Source organism: Eptatretus burgeri, chromosome 2 (genome assembly GCF_056783735.1).
Source record: "Eptatretus burgeri isolate ZD-2024b chromosome 2, Ebu_testis_v1, whole genome shotgun sequence".
In the NCBI taxonomy this organism is placed as follows: Eukaryota; Metazoa; Chordata; class Myxini; order Myxiniformes; family Myxinidae; genus Eptatretus; species Eptatretus burgeri.
In genome coordinates, this window is record NC_140962.1 from 152,820,396 (window position 1) to 152,837,845 (window position 17,450).

The 17,450-nt window shown below is 50.9% G+C and overlaps 1 protein-coding gene across 1 annotated transcript in view; it reads left to right on the forward strand.

Annotated features, from left to right (window-relative positions):
- The first annotated feature begins 224 nt into the window (after positions 1–224).
- LOC147033587 (uncharacterized) overlaps positions 225–17,450 on the forward strand; it is a 46,195-nt gene continuing 28,969 nt past the window's right edge. The window contains exon 1 of the mRNA XM_085856919.1: positions 225–1,084. Within this exon, the coding sequence (XP_085713045.1) occupies positions 709–1,084 (376 nt within the window). The 5' untranslated portion in view covers positions 225–708. The remainder of the gene's footprint in view (positions 1,085–17,450) is intronic.

A 17,450-nucleotide genomic window follows, 5' to 3' on the forward strand; every position in this document is an offset into this window, starting at 1 on the left:
GGAAAAAAAAAATGGCACGAGTAGGTGGAACGACGCTCAAGCGGCCGTGTATGCACCTTTTGATTGCTGAGAAAGGCAATAAAAGGGGAATTGCTCCGCGGGTTGTTTTTGCAATCGAGGCTCAAGCAACACTGGTTAAACGAGTGTGACAAATCACATGGAGTCCTCTTACTCGTGAGTGCTGATGCAATTGGGTGTTCTGAGGAGTCACTCGTCATACCCTCACTCACTGACACCGGGAGCAACGCTACATGGTACACATTTACGTGGATAATTTGTGTCGCACCGTCTTCGGAATTCCTGGTGAGGATGGACAATGAAGTGGCTACAACTTTTGCCATCTGTCCTTCACCCGTAGTCCCCTCGGCAAGTTTAATTAGTTGAGATTTGTGTAACAACCGAACACATTGACGTCAGACAGACGGACGTCTGAACTCGTATAGCAAACAGTGTGAGGACGGGTTGACGGAGTCCCACCGAGCCATCAGAATTTGGGGAGGCCTTCGCCCTTCCTGCGCTTGACCGAAACAAACCGGAAGAACGAGAAATAGTTGAAAATATTTTACAGCAATAACAGAGTAAGGGTAGTTGTGTTTGAAAACATTATTAAATGTAGAAACTCATTCAAACAAAATTTGGAGCGGAATCGGCGGATTATTTATTTATTTATTTATTTCCAAATCTCTCGGATGGGGTTCATGAAAGACAATGGACTCGAGAACTAGAGGAGAGCTCGGTCCCGTCCCGACATGGCTGGAGATCCAGGGTCTATCGGAGGAGTCTCTCCGAGCCGCGGTTACGGGTCTAGGGATCGAGATCCTCGGAGCTCTCTGTGCCCGGGCCGAGCCTGCTTCGGTGAGGGTTCAATTCCGGTCTTTGTCCGCACTAACGTTCAGCTGCACCATGTACGCCGAGCTCTGTCGGTACATAGAGTCGTATCCTGAGTGGCGACGATCGCAACCGACCGTCGGGCTTGGAATGGATGCCGAGGAGACCGAAGGACCTCCTGGAACTTTGCGGATCAAGGTCGAAGACCAGGACTCTGTTGGTCGTGAAGAAGAAGAGATAAGGGACATGGAGGATGGTGAGTTGTCACAATAGCGGGCACTTGGTGATAAACTCCATTTATATCTATTCCGTTCTGAGGATGAAAGTTAAATATTTACCAGTTCAGGGTCCATCCATTTATTAGGCATGCAAACATGGTAAATTCTTCAACGGATGCTTGCATGAATGATGGAGGTTGAACAATGAAGGTTGTAGACATTTAACTTGCCCCCCCCTCCCTCCCTCCACAAGGGGGTGTCCCACCTTGAGGGAAGTCCGTGTTAAGGTAGCTCATGGTGGCATTCCTCGAAGGCCGCTTCTCATAACAAAAGTAACCATGACACCAATGATTACAGGGGCGGACCCAGGATTTTAGGTTGGGTTGAGGGGGCGGGCGGGGGGGGTGCACAAAGTTTACATTGTATTGAAAAATATAATTTTGCCGAGTAGATTCTGTGTTCCTTGATATGCTTTGTGGTTTCGCCATGGACATCCCATGATCGTCACATGTCGAATTTGATTTGAAGTCTGCATCAGCATCTTTCCAATTTTGGAAAGAGCCACTTATCAGTTTTGTTTGGGCGGCGGCATGCAGGGTCTGTGATGGGGGGGGGGGGGGGGAAAAAAAAAACGACAGCCAAGGCAACAAAGACCATCATCATCTGCTTTAGAACATGATACGAACTCAAACATTTTGAACCAGTCAAGGCAACAGGATCTTTTCGTGCATCCAGATGATTTACGCTTATCCTTGTTAAGTTTTGCTGAAAATTTAAAGCAACAAAAGATATTACCAACAACACAACTCCAGGCCGACTCGTAATCATCATTACACAATTCCAACACACTGACAAGGCCCTCCCAGTTAGCGGAGTTACAAAACCAAATTGTAACAGTTAAACTATTTCTTACATTCTTTCTGCATGCACATCGTGCTCCTAAAATTCTGTCTTTTTTTTTGAAAAACAAACTGTGAATACTCCTTTGAGTTTTCACCCTTTTTGACAAAACAAATGGTTCTCGGTGGGCTCACCTACAGTACCTCATTATAGATTGTCTTTACAGTGGAAATTGTTGGAAAAAAAATCACTGCACGAGTTTCCTTTCCCACATTATCGGTTAAAAACACCTTATTACATGTGCAACATGATCGCCTTTGATGGAAGGTGAGGGGTTTGGGGAGGGGGGCATTTGCTGGGTGCCCCTCCTCCCCCTGATCCTCCTTTGGATTATAATAGCATCATAATTAATATTGTCAGAAAAAAAATCCCTCCTCGCCAAGGCTAAGGGGCTTTTGGGACGTGCAATTTTGCCCTTCACGAACACCCTCACTGAAGTAAATTATATTTTTGCCAATTTAGAATGGTGAAGTACAGTTCAGTCAGGTCAGGTTCGACCTGTGACCTGCTACAGGTACCATATAAACCTGTACTAACGTGTTCCATGGTCGGGTTGTCGTCAACTAAACCGTCTCCCCAACCAGGTTTTCTGGTGAGGGGGGTGTTTGGATATGGACACCCAGCAGGATTAAAAACAAAACCTGTCAAAGGGCGGAGGAGCTCCTTGTGAGCCAACGGCCATCCATATCTAGTGCCCAACTGTGTCTGCGGACGTCCTCCTGCAGTTGGGTTACTTCTCATTAGGAGGTTGGTGGCAGGATTTGCACTCCAGCCACCGTAAAACCCTTCATTCCGCAAAACGCAAAAAAATATGAAAACCCACTCCGTGGGAGTACCTCCTGCGCAGCTTCCCTTCGCAGGGCAGCTCACCGGATGACGGGATTGGGGCAAAGCCTTCGGGACCCCCAATCTTTGATGATAGGAGGGAAACCACGGGGTAACATCCCTGGGTCAGATTGCGGGAGAGTGTGTCGGAGTGGTGCTGAGGTGTCGTCCACCAGACGGCGGTCTCCTTGGGTTAACCTGAGGCGGTCCCTTCGGGTGGGTGCCTGGAATGTCCTATCCCAAAGAGAGGATGATCACCTGTCTCTGTTATCATCTGAGCTCAAGCGTTTGGACATCGGGATTGCAGCTCTGTCTGAGGTTCGGAGACCGGATTGCGGCGAGATAATGATGGGTGGTTACACCTACTATTGGTCTGGTCGCTCTGATGGTTACCATACCCAAGGAGTTGCTGTAGCTGTGTCCAATAAGCTGACCCCAATGATAATTGAGGTAACACCGGTCAACGAGCGTATTATGAGATTAAGGATTCGTCACTCCTTAGGTGTCATTTCCCTGGTCTCTGTTTATGCTCCGACGGAGGCGAGTGATCTCACCGTGAAGGATGCATTCTACGCCACACTCGAGTCTGTGGTTGATCAGTGCCCCAGACGAGATACACTTCTAGTCTTGGGGGATTTCAATGCATCGACTGGAACTGATAGGGATGGTTTTGAGGTGTGTGTTGGTCCCCATTGGTCAGGAACTATGAACCAGAATAGCACTAAGTTCCTTGACTTTGCAAGAAGTCATGGACTTAGGGTGGCTGGTTCATGGTTTCAGCGCCCACAAGCTCGTCGCTGGACTTGGTATTCCAACGCTGGCGGTGTGGCAAAGGAGATTGACCATGTCCTCATTGACGGTCGTTGGAGGATGATCCAGAACTGCAGGGTCTACCGGATTGCCCAGTTCCTCAATACTGACCACAGGCTTGTTGTAGCAACTCTAAAGCTGCACCTTAAATCCTGGAGAATGGTACCATCCCAGCTTAGGCTGGATGTTGGCAAGCTCAGGGATGAGAGAGTAGCTGAGGAGTTTGCGAACAGGCTGAGTGGACACTTGGGGAGTCTGGGTGCTTTGGGGGGTCCTGAAGAGTTGTGGAGCGCCTTCAAGACCACCGTCCTTGATGTTGCCGGTGGATGTCTTGGAGCTCACCGCAGGGCAAAGAAGAATTTTGTCTCTCAAGGGACACTGGATACCATTGACCAGAGTCGCAGGGCCAGGCTGAATGGCAGAGCTGAGCTGTTCAGGGAGCTGAGGCGTAAAACTGTACGTGCACTGAGGGTGGACAAGGAGGCCTATGTGCGAGGAATCTGTGAGGGGGTAGAGCATCACCTGTAGACAGGTGATTCTCATCCCGCTTACAGGGGAATTCGCGCATTACGTTCATCCAAGCTCATCCCTCGGAGCACTGCAGTTCGAGCAGAGAGTGGTAGGCTCTTGACAGAGGAGTCTGAATTGAAGGCCCGCTGAGCCGGTTACTTTGAGCGGTTGTACCAGGCTGATCCCCCAACTGTCAAGTTGGACGTCAAGGGTGTTACAATCCCTATTGCTGACCCTCGAATCAACTGTGGTCCACCTTCGCTTGTGGAAACACGGGCTGCGGTGAACCAGTTGAAACGGGGCAAAGCTCCAGGGATTTGTGGCATCCATGCCGAACTTCTCAAGGCTGGTGGAAATGCTGCACTCGTGTCGTTGCATGCAGTTTTGTGCTCTGCCTGGAACACAGGCATCATCCCAACTGACTGGAAGAGGGGCCTTGTTGTCCCTCTCTGGAAAGGGAAGGGTGATCGCCAAGACTGCAACAACTACCGAGGGGTGACGCTGCTCTCGGTGCCGGGCAAGGTCTTTGCTCGGATAATTCTTGATAGGGTTCGCCACCATCTGCTTGAGCACCAGCGTCCAGAGCAGTCAGGCTTTACACCAAAGAGGTCAACGATTGACCGTATCCTTGCCCTTCGTGTCCTCACCGAACGCAGGAGAGAGTTTCGGCAGGGGCTGCTTGCAGCCTATGTTGATCTCTGTAAAGCCTTCGATTCAGTGAATCGGGACGTCCTCTGGAGGATTCTTGGTCTTCGTGGGGTGCCACCAAAACTGATCGATCTGATGTCTGAACTCTACTCTGGTACTGAGAGTGCTGTGAAGTGTGGTGGTACCATCTCTGACTTATTTCCAGTTATTACTGGAGTTCGTCGGGGATGTGTACTGGCCCCCACATTTTTCAGCACTTGTATGGACTGGATTTTAGGGAGGATGTCGGAGAGATCAAGTTGCGGTGCATCGTTTGGGAATGTGAAGATCTCGGACCTTGCTTTTTCAGATGATGCAGTCATCTTTGCGGAGACTTTAGACATCCTTTTGGGGGCCCTCGAGGTGCTGAATGAGGAGTAGGAGCCGCTGGAATTACGGGTTTCTTGGGTCAAAACTAAGATCCAGGCTTTCGGTGACATCTTGGATGTTGCTGTCCTGTCTGTGTCTGTTTGTGGTGAGGATGTTGAGGTCGTGGAGAGATTCACTTACCTTGGCAGTGATATTCATGTCTCTGCTGGCTGCAAGTCAGAGGTCAATAGACGTCTGGGTCGGGCCTGAGGAGTCATGGATTCACTGGATCATGGGGTGTGGCGCTGCCGGTACCTGTGCGGGAGGACGAAAGTCCGAGTCTTCAGGTCCTTGGTACTTCCAGTCTTGCTCTATGGGTGCGAGACTTGGACTCTGACCAAGGATCTGAGACGGAGACTTAATTCCTTTGGTACCAGGTCTCTTCGGAGAATCCTTGGCTAACGCTGGTCGGATTTTGTGTCCAACGAGCGGTTGCTGAGAGAGACTCGGATGAGATTTGTTACCTGCATAGTCCGTGAGCGTCAGTTGCGGCTGTATGGACATGTGGCTCGTTTTCCTGACGCTGATCCTGCTCACCAGAGTCTCTCAGCGAGGGAGTCTCATGAGTGGAGGAGGCCAGTGGGCCGACCACGTGCCTCGTGGTTGCAGCAGGTTGACCATCATCTCAATGAGATGGGGATGGGCCTGGCATCTGCCTGGGGGATGGCCAGACGGAGGCCCCTGGAGTACCGGCGGAAAGTGGACGCAGCGACGCGCTGTTCTGGCACATGCTCCCATACCTGACCTGAGGTACAGTTACCAAATCTCTTTCATCAGGAGGATGATTAACTAACATTATGTTGTTATGGATCCAGGGTTCGAGTTTCGCCATGAGGGGAAACGCTTGAGGTCCTCTCGAACACCTGGTCCTGAAGCCGCTGACCACAGATAACTCCATAGTCAAACGGGCTGTAATTCTCACACAGCCGTAGCTGCTTGATTTGACGACCCGCCTAGCAGGGTTATGCTTCGATGTTTCCACGATACTTTTCTATTGGCACGGCAACCTAACTCGAGGCCTCACCCTTGGCGCCACACTTGGTGATTTTCCAAGTGGAACAGATAGGTGCAGCACTGGCTAACAGAGCAGATCAGGTGGGGTACAACTTCCCATCTAACTATACTTGTACACTGTGTCGGAACAATGAAGGAAAGGACACTCTCTCCTTCCCTCTTCCCCACCCCTCCCCCCTCCTCCCCACCCCTCTCGCACTCTCTCTCCCACCCCTCTCCTCTCTTTCTCCTACCCCTCCCCCTCTCCTCTCTCTTCCCCACCCCGCTCCCCCTCTCTCTCCCAACCCTCTCCCCCTCTCTCTCCCAACCCTCCCCCTCTCTCTCCCAACCCTCTCTCTCCCAACCCTCTCCCCCCTCTCTCTCCCAACCTTCTCCCCTCTTTCTCCCACACCTCTCTCCCTCTCCCTACCACCCCTCACCCTCTCCTTCCCCCTCCCCTCTCTCTCTCCCATCTATCTCTCCCTCTCCCACTCCTCACCCTCTCCCTCCCCTCTCTCTCTCTCTACCATCTATCTCCCTCTCCTTCTCCCACTCCTCTTTCTCCCACCCCTCTCCCTCTCTCCTTCTCCCTCCCACCTCTCACCCACTCTCCCCATGCTCCCCCACTCCACTCACTCTGTTAAGGGAATTTCTGGACTGACAGTTTAGTTTTGAATTTTCCACGTAGATCACGTGGGTTTTAATTGCTCCCACCCGTTTTTATATAGAACCCTGCGGTTACAAAGAAAATGTTGCTGTTTGGCTGCATTTTATCGCCCTTCCCTTCCCTTCCCCTCACACATCCTTCCCTTCCCCTCACGCTGCCTTCCCTTCCCCTCACGCTGCCTTCCCTTCCCCTCACGCTGCCTTCCCTTCCCCTCACGCCGCTGTCGATACAGACACACAATGTCAGTTCAATTTTAAAACATTTATTGAACAACCAAACAGATTATATGTACCAGCACAGGAGATCCTGGACAGACAAATTTACTCCAGATCTCTCAACATAACCGGAGAATCTTCGACTTTATATAGTTTCCAGGAAGAGACGTTTTAAAAAATAATTTTCTGACGCTGACGCCAGTTTGCCCGGTCTTGACAATTTCCAGGTGAACCTTATCTTCAGTCTTTTTGACAGCTCCTGCTTAAATGGTTGGAACACATATTCAAACCTGGACATATTAATCGCACAGAATGATAGAATGACGTCAAACGCCAACCCTCATGGCCATTCAAACAAGTTTACATCTTATGTAGGTTAAAAGTCAGTCTGCTTCTCCCAAAACTGGGAAGATATATTATCTTGAAGCGACCAGAGCTTTGTGAATACATCTGGACATTTTCTTGAATCCACATTCCAAATTGTTTGTGTCTGTTTTAAAAATTCCTTTCGATAGCTTTTAAAATGATCGGCAATTCTTCTTTTATTCAACTTACTGACAAAGTTCAACCTGTTCACACATTTAATATACAGGTGATCTTTCCATACAGAGGAGAAATATAATGATGTTAATTCCCAATTGATACATACTTAAAAACAATCATATCATATTTGAGTACATTCTACTTAAGGTTTAACATTTTCATTTTAATACCAAGCTTTAATCTTAATTAATTAATTTTATCACCCCCAAACCCATCATGATAAAATTTTTCAACAGCGCCTTCCCTTCCTTTCACTACCATCTCTTCCCCTCACACTGCCTTCCCTTCCCCTCATGCTGCCCTTTGATGCCTTCCCCTCACACTGCCTTTGCTTCCCTTCCCTTCCCCTCACGCTGCCTTTGCTTCCCTTCCCTTCCCCTCACGCTGCCTTCCCTTCCCTTCCCCTCACACTGCCTTCCCTTCCCTTCCCCTCACGCTGCCTTCCCTTCCCTTCCCCTCACGCTGCCTTCCCTTCCCTTCCCCTCACGCTGCCTTTGCTTCCCTTCCCTTCCCCTCACGCTGCCTTTGCTTCCCTTCCCTTCCCCTCATGCTGCCTTTGCTTCCCTTCCCTTCCCCTCATGCTGCCTTTGCTTCCCTTCCCCTCACGCTGCCTTTGCTTCCCTTCCCTTCCCCTCACGCTGCATTTGTTTCTCTTCCCTTCCCCTCTCACTGCATTTGTTTCTCTTCCCTTCCCCTCACGCTGCATTTGTTTCTCTTCCCTTCCCCTCTCACTGCATTTGTTTCTCTTCCCTTCGCCTCATGCTGCATTTGTTTCTCTTGCCCTCCGCTCACGCTGCATTTGTTTCTCTTCCCTTCCTCTCTGACTGCATTTGTTTCTCTTCCCTTCTCCTCACGCTGCATTTGTTTCTCTTCCTTCCCCTCACGCTGCATTCCCTCACGCTGCATTTGTTTCTTTCCTTCCCTTCCCTCACGCTGCATTTGTTTCTTCTTCCCTTCCCCTTTCTTTCCTTCCCTTCCGCCTCACGCTGCTTTCTTCCTTCCCCTCACGCTGCTTTCTTCCTTCCCTTCCCCTCACGCTTCCCTTCCCCTCACACTGCCTTCTCCTTCCCCTCACACTGCCTTTGCTTCCTTCCCTTCCCTCACACTGCCTTGCTTCCTTCCTTCCCCTCACGCTGCCTTCCCTTCCCTTCCTTCCTTCACCCTTCCCTGCCTTTGTTTCCCTTCCCTTCCCATCAGGCTGCCTTTGCTTCCCTTCCTTCCCCTCACGCTGCCTTTGCTTCCTTCCCCTCACGCTGCCTTTGCTTCCCTTCCCTTCACGCTGCCTTTGCTTCCCTTCCCTTCCCCTCACGCTGCCTTTGCTTCCCTTCCCTTCACGCTGCCTTTGTTTCCTCCCTTCCCTTCACGCTGCATTTGTTTCTCTTCCCTTCCTCATGCTGCATTTGTTTCTTCTTCCCTTCCGCTCACGCTGCATTTGTTTCTCTTCCCTTCCCCTCACTGCATTTGTTTCTCTTCCCTTCCCTCACACTGCATTCGTTTCTCTTCCCTTCCCTCACACTGCATTTGTTTCTCTTCCCTTCCCTCACGCTGCATTTGTTTCTCTTCCTTCCCCTCACGCTGCATTTGTTTCTCTCTTCCTTCCCCTCACGCTGCATTTGTTTCTTCCTTCCCTCACGCTGCATTTGTTTCTTCCCTTCCCTCATGCTGCATTTGTTTCTCTTCCCTTCCCTCACGCTGCATTTGTTTCTCTTCCCTTCCCCTCACGCTGCATTTGTTTCTCTTCCCTTCCCCTCTCACTGCATTTGTTTCTCTTCCCTTCCCCTCACACTGCATTTGTTTCTCTTCCCTTCCCCTCATGCTGCATTTGTTTCTCTTCCCTTCCCCTCATGCTGCATTTGTTTCTCTTCCCTTCCCCTCACGCTGCATTTGTTTCTTCTTCCTTTCCCTCACACTGCATTTGTTTCCTTTCTTCCCTTCCCCTCACGCTGCATTTGTTTCTCTTCCCCTCACATGAGTTTCTTCTTCCTTCCCTCACGCTGCATTTGTTCTCTCTCCCTTCCCTCTCGCTGCATTTGTTTCTCTTCCCTTCCCTCATGCTGCATTTGTTTCTTCTTCCTTCCCTCACGCTGCATTTGTTTCTTCTTGCCCTCCGCTCACACTGCATTTGTTTCTCTTCCCTTCTCCTCACGCTGCATTTGTTTCTTCTTCCCTTCCCCTCATGCTGCATTTGTTTCTTCTTCCCTTCCCTCTCACTGCATTTGTTTCTCTTCCCTTCCCCTCACGCTGCATTTGTTTCTTCTTGTTCCTCCGCTCACGCTGCATTTGTTTCTCTTCCTTCCCCTCTCGCTGCATTTGTTCTTTCTTCCCTTCGCTCACGCTGCATTTGTTTCTCTTCCCTTCCCTCTCACTGCATACGAGCCTTTCTTCTTCCTTCCCCTCATGCTGCATTTGTTTCTCTTCCTTCCCTCACGCCAGATGAGTTTCTTCTTGTCTTCCGCTCACGCTAGATGAGCTTCTTCCCTTCCCCTCACGCTGCAGATGAGTTTCTCTTGCCTTCCCCTCACACTGCATTTGTTTCTTCTTCCCTTCCCCTCTCACAGATTTGTTTCTTCTTCCTTCCCTCATGCTGCATTTGTTTTCTTGCTCCTCCGCTCACACTGCATTTGTTTCTCTTCCTTCCCTCTCACTGCATTTGTTTCTCTTCCTTCCCCTCACACTGCATTTTTTCTTCCCTTCCCCTCACACTGCATTTGTTTCTCTTCCCTTCCCCTCACGCTGCATTTGTTTCTCTTCCGTTCCCCACACCAGATGAGTTTCTCTTCCCTTCCCTCTCTCACTGCATTTGTTTTTCTTCCTCTTCCCCTCACGCTGCATGAGTTTCTCTTCCTTCCCTCACGCTGCATTTGTTTCTCTTCCTTCCCCTCATGCTGCATTTGTTTCATTTCCCTTCCCCTCACGCTGCATTTGTTCTGGCTCTCCTTCCCCTCTCGCTGCATTTGTTTCTTCTTCCTTCCCCTCACGCTGCATTTGTTCCTCTTCCCTTCCCTCATGCTGCATTTGTTTCTCTTCCTTCCCCTCACGCTGCATTTGTTTCTCTTGCCCTCTGCTCACACTGCATTTGTTTCTCTTCCTTCCCCTCACGCTTGCATTTGTTTCTCTTCCTTCCCTCATGCTACATTTGTTTCTCTTCCCTTCCCCTCACGCTGCCTTTGTTTCCCTTCCTTCCCCTCACGCTTGCCTTTGCTTCCTTCCCTTCCCCTCACACTGCATTTGAGCTTTCTCTTCCTTCCCTCTCACTGCATTTGTTTCTCTTCCCTTCCCCTCATGCTGTGATTTGTTTTTCTTGCCTCTCCGCTCATGCTGCATTTGTTTCTCTTCCTTCCCTCTCACTGTGATGAGCTTCTCTTCCCTTCCCCTCACACTGCATTTGTTTCTCTTCTTCCCTTCCCCTCACGCTGCATTTGTTTCTCTTCCCTTCCCCTCATGCTGCATTTGTTTCTTTCCTTCCCTTCCTCACGCTGCAGCTTTGTTTCTTCTTCCCTTCCCCTCTCATCAGATGAGCTTTCTCTTCCCTTCCCTCACATCAGATGAGCTTTCTTCCTTCCCCTCATGTTGTGATTTGTTTCTTCTTCCTTCCCCTCACGCTGCATTTGTTTCTGGCTTCCCTTCCCTCATGCTGCATTTGTTTCTCTTCCTTCCCCTCACACTGCCTTGCTTCCTTCCCTTCCCTCACACTGCCTTTGCATCCCTTCCCTTCCCTCATGCTGCCTTCCCTTCCCCTCACACTGCCTTCCCTTCCCTTCCCCTCACGCTGCCTTTGCTTCCCTTCCCTTCCCCTCACGCTGTCTTTGCTTCCCTTCCCTTCACGCTGCATTTGTTTCTCTTCCTTCCCCTCTCACTGCATTTGTTTCTCTTCCCTTCCCCTCATGCTGCATTTGTTTCTCTTGCCCTCCACTCACGCTGCATTCGTTTCTCTTCCCTTCCCCTCTCACTCATTTGTTTCTCTTCCCTTCCCCTCACACTGCATTCGTTTCTCTTCCCTTCCCTCACACTGCATTTGTTTCTCTTCCATTCCCTCACGCTGCATTTGTTTCTCTTCCCTTCCCCCTCACACTGCATTTGTTTCTTCTTCCCTTCCCTCACGCTGCATTTGTTTCGCTTCCCCTTCCCTCTCTCTCTGCATTTGTTTCCTTCCCTTCCCCTCACGCTGCCTTCCCTTCCCTTCCCCTCATGCTGCCTTTGCTTCCTTCCCTTCCCCTCACGCTGCCTTTGTTTCCCCTTCCCCTCACGCTGCCTTTTGCTTCCCTTCCTTCCCCTCACGCTGCATTTGTTTCTCTTCCCTTCCCTCTCACTGCATTTGTTTCTCTTCCCTTCCCCTCACGCTGCATTTGTTTCTTCTTCCTTCCCCTCTCACTGCATTTGTTTCTCTTCCCTTCCCCTCATGCTGACGAGCCTTCTTTGTCTCTCCGCTCACGCTGCATTTGTTTCTTTCTTCCTTCCCCTCTCACTGCATTTGTTCTTTCTTCCCTTCCCCTCACACTGTGATGAGCCTTTCTCTTCCTTCCCTCACGCTGTGATGAGCCTTTCTTCCCTTCCCTCACGCTGCATTTGTTTCTCTTCCCTTCCCCTCTCACTGCATTTGTTTCTTTCTTCCTTCCCCTCACGCTGCATTTGAGCTTTCTCTTCCTTCCCCTCACGCTGCATGAGCTTTCTTCCCCTTCCCTCTCCCCAGATGAGTTTCTCTTCCCTTCCCCTCATGCTGCATTTGTTTCTTCTTCCCTTCCCCTCACGCTGCATTTGTTTCTCTTCCCTTCCCCTCACGCTGACGAGCTTTGTTTCCCTTCCCTCACGCTGCATTTGTTTCCTTCCCTTCCCCTCATGCTGCATTTGTTTCTCTTCCCTTCCCCTCACACTGCCTTTGCTTCCTTCCCTTCCCCTCACACTGCCTTTGCTTCCCTTCCCTTCCCCTCACGCTGCCCTTCCCTTCCCCTCACACTTCCTTCCTTCCTTCCCCTCACGCTGCCTTTGCTTCCTTTCCCTTCCCATCAGGCTGCCTTTGCTTCCTTCCCTTCCCCTCACGCTGCCTTTGCTTCCCTTCCTTCCCCTCACGCTGCCTTTGCTTCCTTCCCTTCCCCTCACGCTGCCTTTGCTTCCCTTCCTTCCCCTCACGCTGCCTTTGCTTCCCTTCCCTTCCCATCAGGCTGCCTTTGCTTCCCTTCCCTTCCCCTCACGCTGCCTTTGCTTCCCTTCCCTTCACGCTGCATTTGTTTCTCTTCCCTTCCCCTCATGCTGCATTTGTTTCTCTTGCCCTCCGCTCACGCTGCATTTGTTTCTCTTCCCTTCCCCTCTCACTGCATTTGTTTCTCTTCCCTTCCCCTCACACTATTCGTTTCTCTTCCCTTTCCCTCACACTGCATTTGTTTCTCTTCCCTTCCCCTCACGCTGCATTTGTTTCTCTTCCCTTCCCCTCACGCTGCATTTGTTTCTCTTCCCTTCCCCTCACGCTGCATTTGTTTCGCTTCCCTTCCCCTCTCGCTGCATTTGCTTCTCTTCCCTTCCCCTCATGCTGCATTTGTTTCTCTTCCCTTCCCCTCACGCTGCATTTGTTTCTCTTGCCCTCCACTCACACTGCATTTGTCTCTCTTCCCTTCCCCTCACGCTGCATTTGTTTCTCTTCCCTTCCCCTCATGCTGCATTTGTTTCTCTTCCCTTCCCCTCACACTGCATTTGTTTCTCTTCCCTTCCCCTCACACTGCATTTGTTTCTCTTCCCTTCCCCTCACGCTGCATTTGTTTCTCTTCCCTTCCCCTCACACTGCATTTGTTTCTCTTCCCTTCCCCTCACACTGCATTTGTTTCTCTTCCCTTCCCCTCACGCTGCATTTGTTTCTCTTCCCTTCCCCTCACGCTGCATTTGTTTCGCTTCCCTTCCCCTCTCGCTGCATTTGTTTCTCTTCCCTTCCCCTCATGATGCATTTGTTTCTCTTCCCTTCCCCTCACGCTGCATTTGTTTCTCTTGCCCTCCGCTCACACTGCATTTGTTTCTCTTCCCTTCTCCTCACGCTGCATTTGTTTCTCTTCCCTTCCCCTCATGCTGCATTTGTTTCTCTTCCTTCCCCTCTCACTGCATTTGTTTCTCTTCCCTTCCCCTCACGCTGCATTTGTTTCTCTTGCCCTCCGCTCACGCTGCATTTGTTTCTCTTCCCTTCCCCTCTCGCTGCATTTGTTTCTCTTCCCTTCCCCTCACGCTGCATTTGTTTCTCTTCCCTTCCCCTCTCACTGCATTTGTTTCTCTTCCCTTCCCCTCATGCTGCATTTGTTTCTCTTCCCTTCCCCTCACGCTGCATTTGTTTCTCTTGCCCTCCGCTCACGCTGCATTTGTTTCTCTTCCCTTCCCCTCACGCTGCATTTGTTTCTCTTGCCTTCCCCTCACGCTGCATTTGTTTCTCTTCCCTTCCCCTCTCGCTGCATTTGTTTCTCTTCCCTTCCCCTCATGCTGCATTTGTTTCTCTTGCCCTCCGCTCACACTGCATTTGTTTCTCTTCCCTTCCCCTCTCACTGCATTTGTTTCTCTTCCCTTCCCCTCACACTGCATTTTTTTCTCTTCCCTTCCCCTCACACTGCATTTGTTTCTCTTCCCTTCCCCTCACGCTGCATTTGTTTCTCTTCCGTTCCCCTCACACTGCATTTGTTTCTCTTCCCTTTCCCTCTCACTGCATTTGTTTCTTTTCCCTTCCCCTCACACTGCCTTTGCTTCCCTTCCCTTCCCCTCACGCTGCCATCCCTACCCTTCCCATCACACTGCCTTCCCTTCCTTCCCCTCACGCTGCCTTTGCTTTCCTTCCCTTCCCATCAGGCTGCCTTTGTTTCCCTTCCCTTCCCCTCACGCTGCCTTTGCTTCCTTCCCTTCCCCTCACGCTGCCTTTGCTTCCCTTCCCTTCACGCTGCCTTTGTTTCCCTTCCTTCCCCTCACGCTGCCTTTGCTTCCTTCCTTCCCCTCACGCTGCCTTTGCTTCCTTCCCTTCCCTCACGCTGCCTTTGCTTCCCTTCACTTCACGCTGCATTTGTTTCTCTTCCCTTCCCCTCATGCTGCATTTGTTTCTCTTGCCCTCCGCTCACGCTGCATTTGTTTCTCTTCCCTTCCCTCTCACTGCATTTGTTTCTCTTCCTTCCCCTCACACCATTCGTTTCTCTTCCCTTTCCCTCACGCTGCATTTGTTTCTCTTCCCTTCCCCTCACGCTGCATTTGTTTCTCTTCCCTTCCCCTCACGCTGCATTTGTTTCTCTTCCCTTCCCCTCACGCTGCATTTGTTTCTCTTCCCTTCCCCCTCACTGCTGCTGTTTTGTTTCTCTTCCTTCCCCTCAGCTGCATGCACTCTCTTCTCTTCCCTTCCCCTCACGCTGCATTTGTTTCTCTTCCCTTCCCCTCACGCTGCATTTGTTTCTCTTCCTTCCCCTCACGCTGCATTTGTTTCTCTTCCCTTCCCCTCCCTCACGCTGCATTTGTTTCTCTTCCCTTCCCCTCACACTGCATTTGTTTCTCTTCCTTCCCCTCACACTGCATTTGTTTCTCTTCCTTCCCCTCACGCTGCATTTGTTTCTCTTCCCTTCCCCTCACGCTGCATTTGTTTCTCTTCCTTCCCCTCACGCTGCATTTGTTTCTCTTCCTTCCCCTCACGCTGCATTTGTTTCTCTTCCCTTCCCCTCACGCTGCATTTGTTTCTCTTCCTTCCCTCACGCTGCATTTGTTTCTCTTGCTCTCCGCTCATGCTGCATTTGTTTCTCTTCCCTTCCCCTCTCACTGCATTTGTTTCTCTTCCCTTCCCCTCACGCTGCATTTGTTTCTCTTCCCTTCCCCTCATGCTGCATTTGTTTCTCTTCCCTTCCCCTCACACTGCATTTGTTTCTCTTCCCTTCCCCTCACACTGCATTTGTTTCTCTTCCCTTCCCCTCACACTGCATTTGTTTCTCTTCCCTTCCCCTCATGCTGCATTTGTTTCTCTTCCCTTCCCCTCACACTGCATTTGTTTCTCTTCCCTTCCCCTCACGCTGCATTTGTTTCTCTTCCCTTCCCCTCACACTGCATTTGTTTCTCTTCCCTTCCCCTCACTGCATTTGTTTCTCTTCCCTTCCCCTCATGCTGCATTTGTTTCTCTTGCCCTCCCCTCATGCTGCATTTGTTTCTCTTCCCTTCCCCTCTCACTGCATTTGTTTCTCTTCCTTCCCCTCACTGCATTTGTTTCTCTTCCCTTCCCCTCACGCTGCATTTGTTTCTCTTCCCTTCCCCTCATGCTGCATTTGTTTCTCTTCCCTTCCCCTCACACTGCATTTGTTTCTCTTCCCTTCCCCTCTCACTGCATTTGTTTCTCTTCCCTTCCCCTCACACTGCATTTGTTTCTCTTCCCTTCCCCTCATGCTGCATTTGTTTCTCTTCCCTTCCCCTCACACTGCCTTTGCTTCCCTTCCCTTCCCCACACACTGCCTTTGCATCCCTTCCCTTCCCCTCATGCTGCCTTCCCTTCCCCTCACACTGCCTTCCCTTCCCTTCCCCTCATGCTGCCTTTGCTTCCCTTCCCTTCCCCTCACGCTGTCTTTGCTTCCCTTCCCTTCACGCTGCATTTGTTTCTCTTCCCTTCCCCTCTCACTGCATTTGTTTCTCTTCCCTTCCCCTCATGCTGCATTTGTTTCTCTTGCCCTCCACTCACGCTGCATTCGTTTCTCTTCCCTTCCCCTCTCACTGCATTTGTTTCTCTTCCCTTCCCCTCACACTGCATTCGTTTCTCTTCCCTTCCCCTCACACTGCATTTGTTTCTCTTCCATTCCCCTCACGCTGCATTTGTTTCTCTTCCCTTCCCCTCACACTGCATTTGTTTCTCTTCCCTTCCCCTCACGCTGCATTTGTTTCGCTTCCCTTCCCCTCTCTCTGCATTTGTTTCCCTTCCCTTCCCCTCACGCTGCCTTCCCTTCCCTTCCCCTCATGCTGCCTTTGCTTCCCTTCCCTTCCCCTCACGCTGCCTTTGCTTCCCTTCCCCTCACGCTGCCTTTGCTTCCCTTCCCTTCCCCTCACGCTGCATTTGTTTCTCTTCCCTTCCCCTCTCACTGCATTTGTTTCTCTTCCCTTCCCCTCACGCTGCATTTGTTTCTCTTCCCTTCCCCTCTCACTGCATTTGTTTCTCTTCCCTTCCCCTCATGCTGCATTTGTTTCTCTTGCCCTCCGCTCACGCTGCATTTGTTTCTCTTCCCTTCCCCTCTCACTGCATTTGTTTCTCTTCCCTTCCCCTCACGCTGCATTTGTTTCGCTTCCCTTCCCCTCTCGCTGCATTTGTTTCTCTTCCCTTCCCCTCACGATTCATTTGTTTCTCTTGCCTTCCTCTCACGCCGCCTTTGTTTCTCTTCCCTTCCCCTCATGCTGCATTTGTTTCTCTTCCCTTCCCCTCACGCTGCATTTGTTTCTCTTCCCTTCCCCTCACGCTGCATTTGTTTCTCTTCCCTTCCCCTCACGCTGCATTTGTTTCGCTTCCCTTCCCCTCATGCTGCATTTGTTTCTCTTCCCTTCCCCTCACACTGCCTTTGCTTCCCTTCCCTTCCCCTCACACTGCCTTTGCTTCCCTTCCCTTCCCCTCACGCTGCCTTCCCTTCCCTTCCCCTCACACTTCCTTCCCTTCCCTTCCCCTCACGCTGCCTTTGCTTCCCTTCCCTTCCCATCAGGCTGCCTTTGCTTCCCTTCCCTTCCCCTCACGCTGCCTTTGCTTCCCTTCCCTTCCCCTCACGCTGCCTTTGCTTCCCTTCCCTTCCCCTCACGCTGCCTTTGCTTCCCTTCCCTTCCCCTCACGCTGCCTTTGCTTCCCTTCCCTTCCCCTCACGCTGCCTTTGCTTCCCTTCCCTTCCCCTCACGCTGCCTTTGCTTCCCTTCCCTTCACGCTGCATT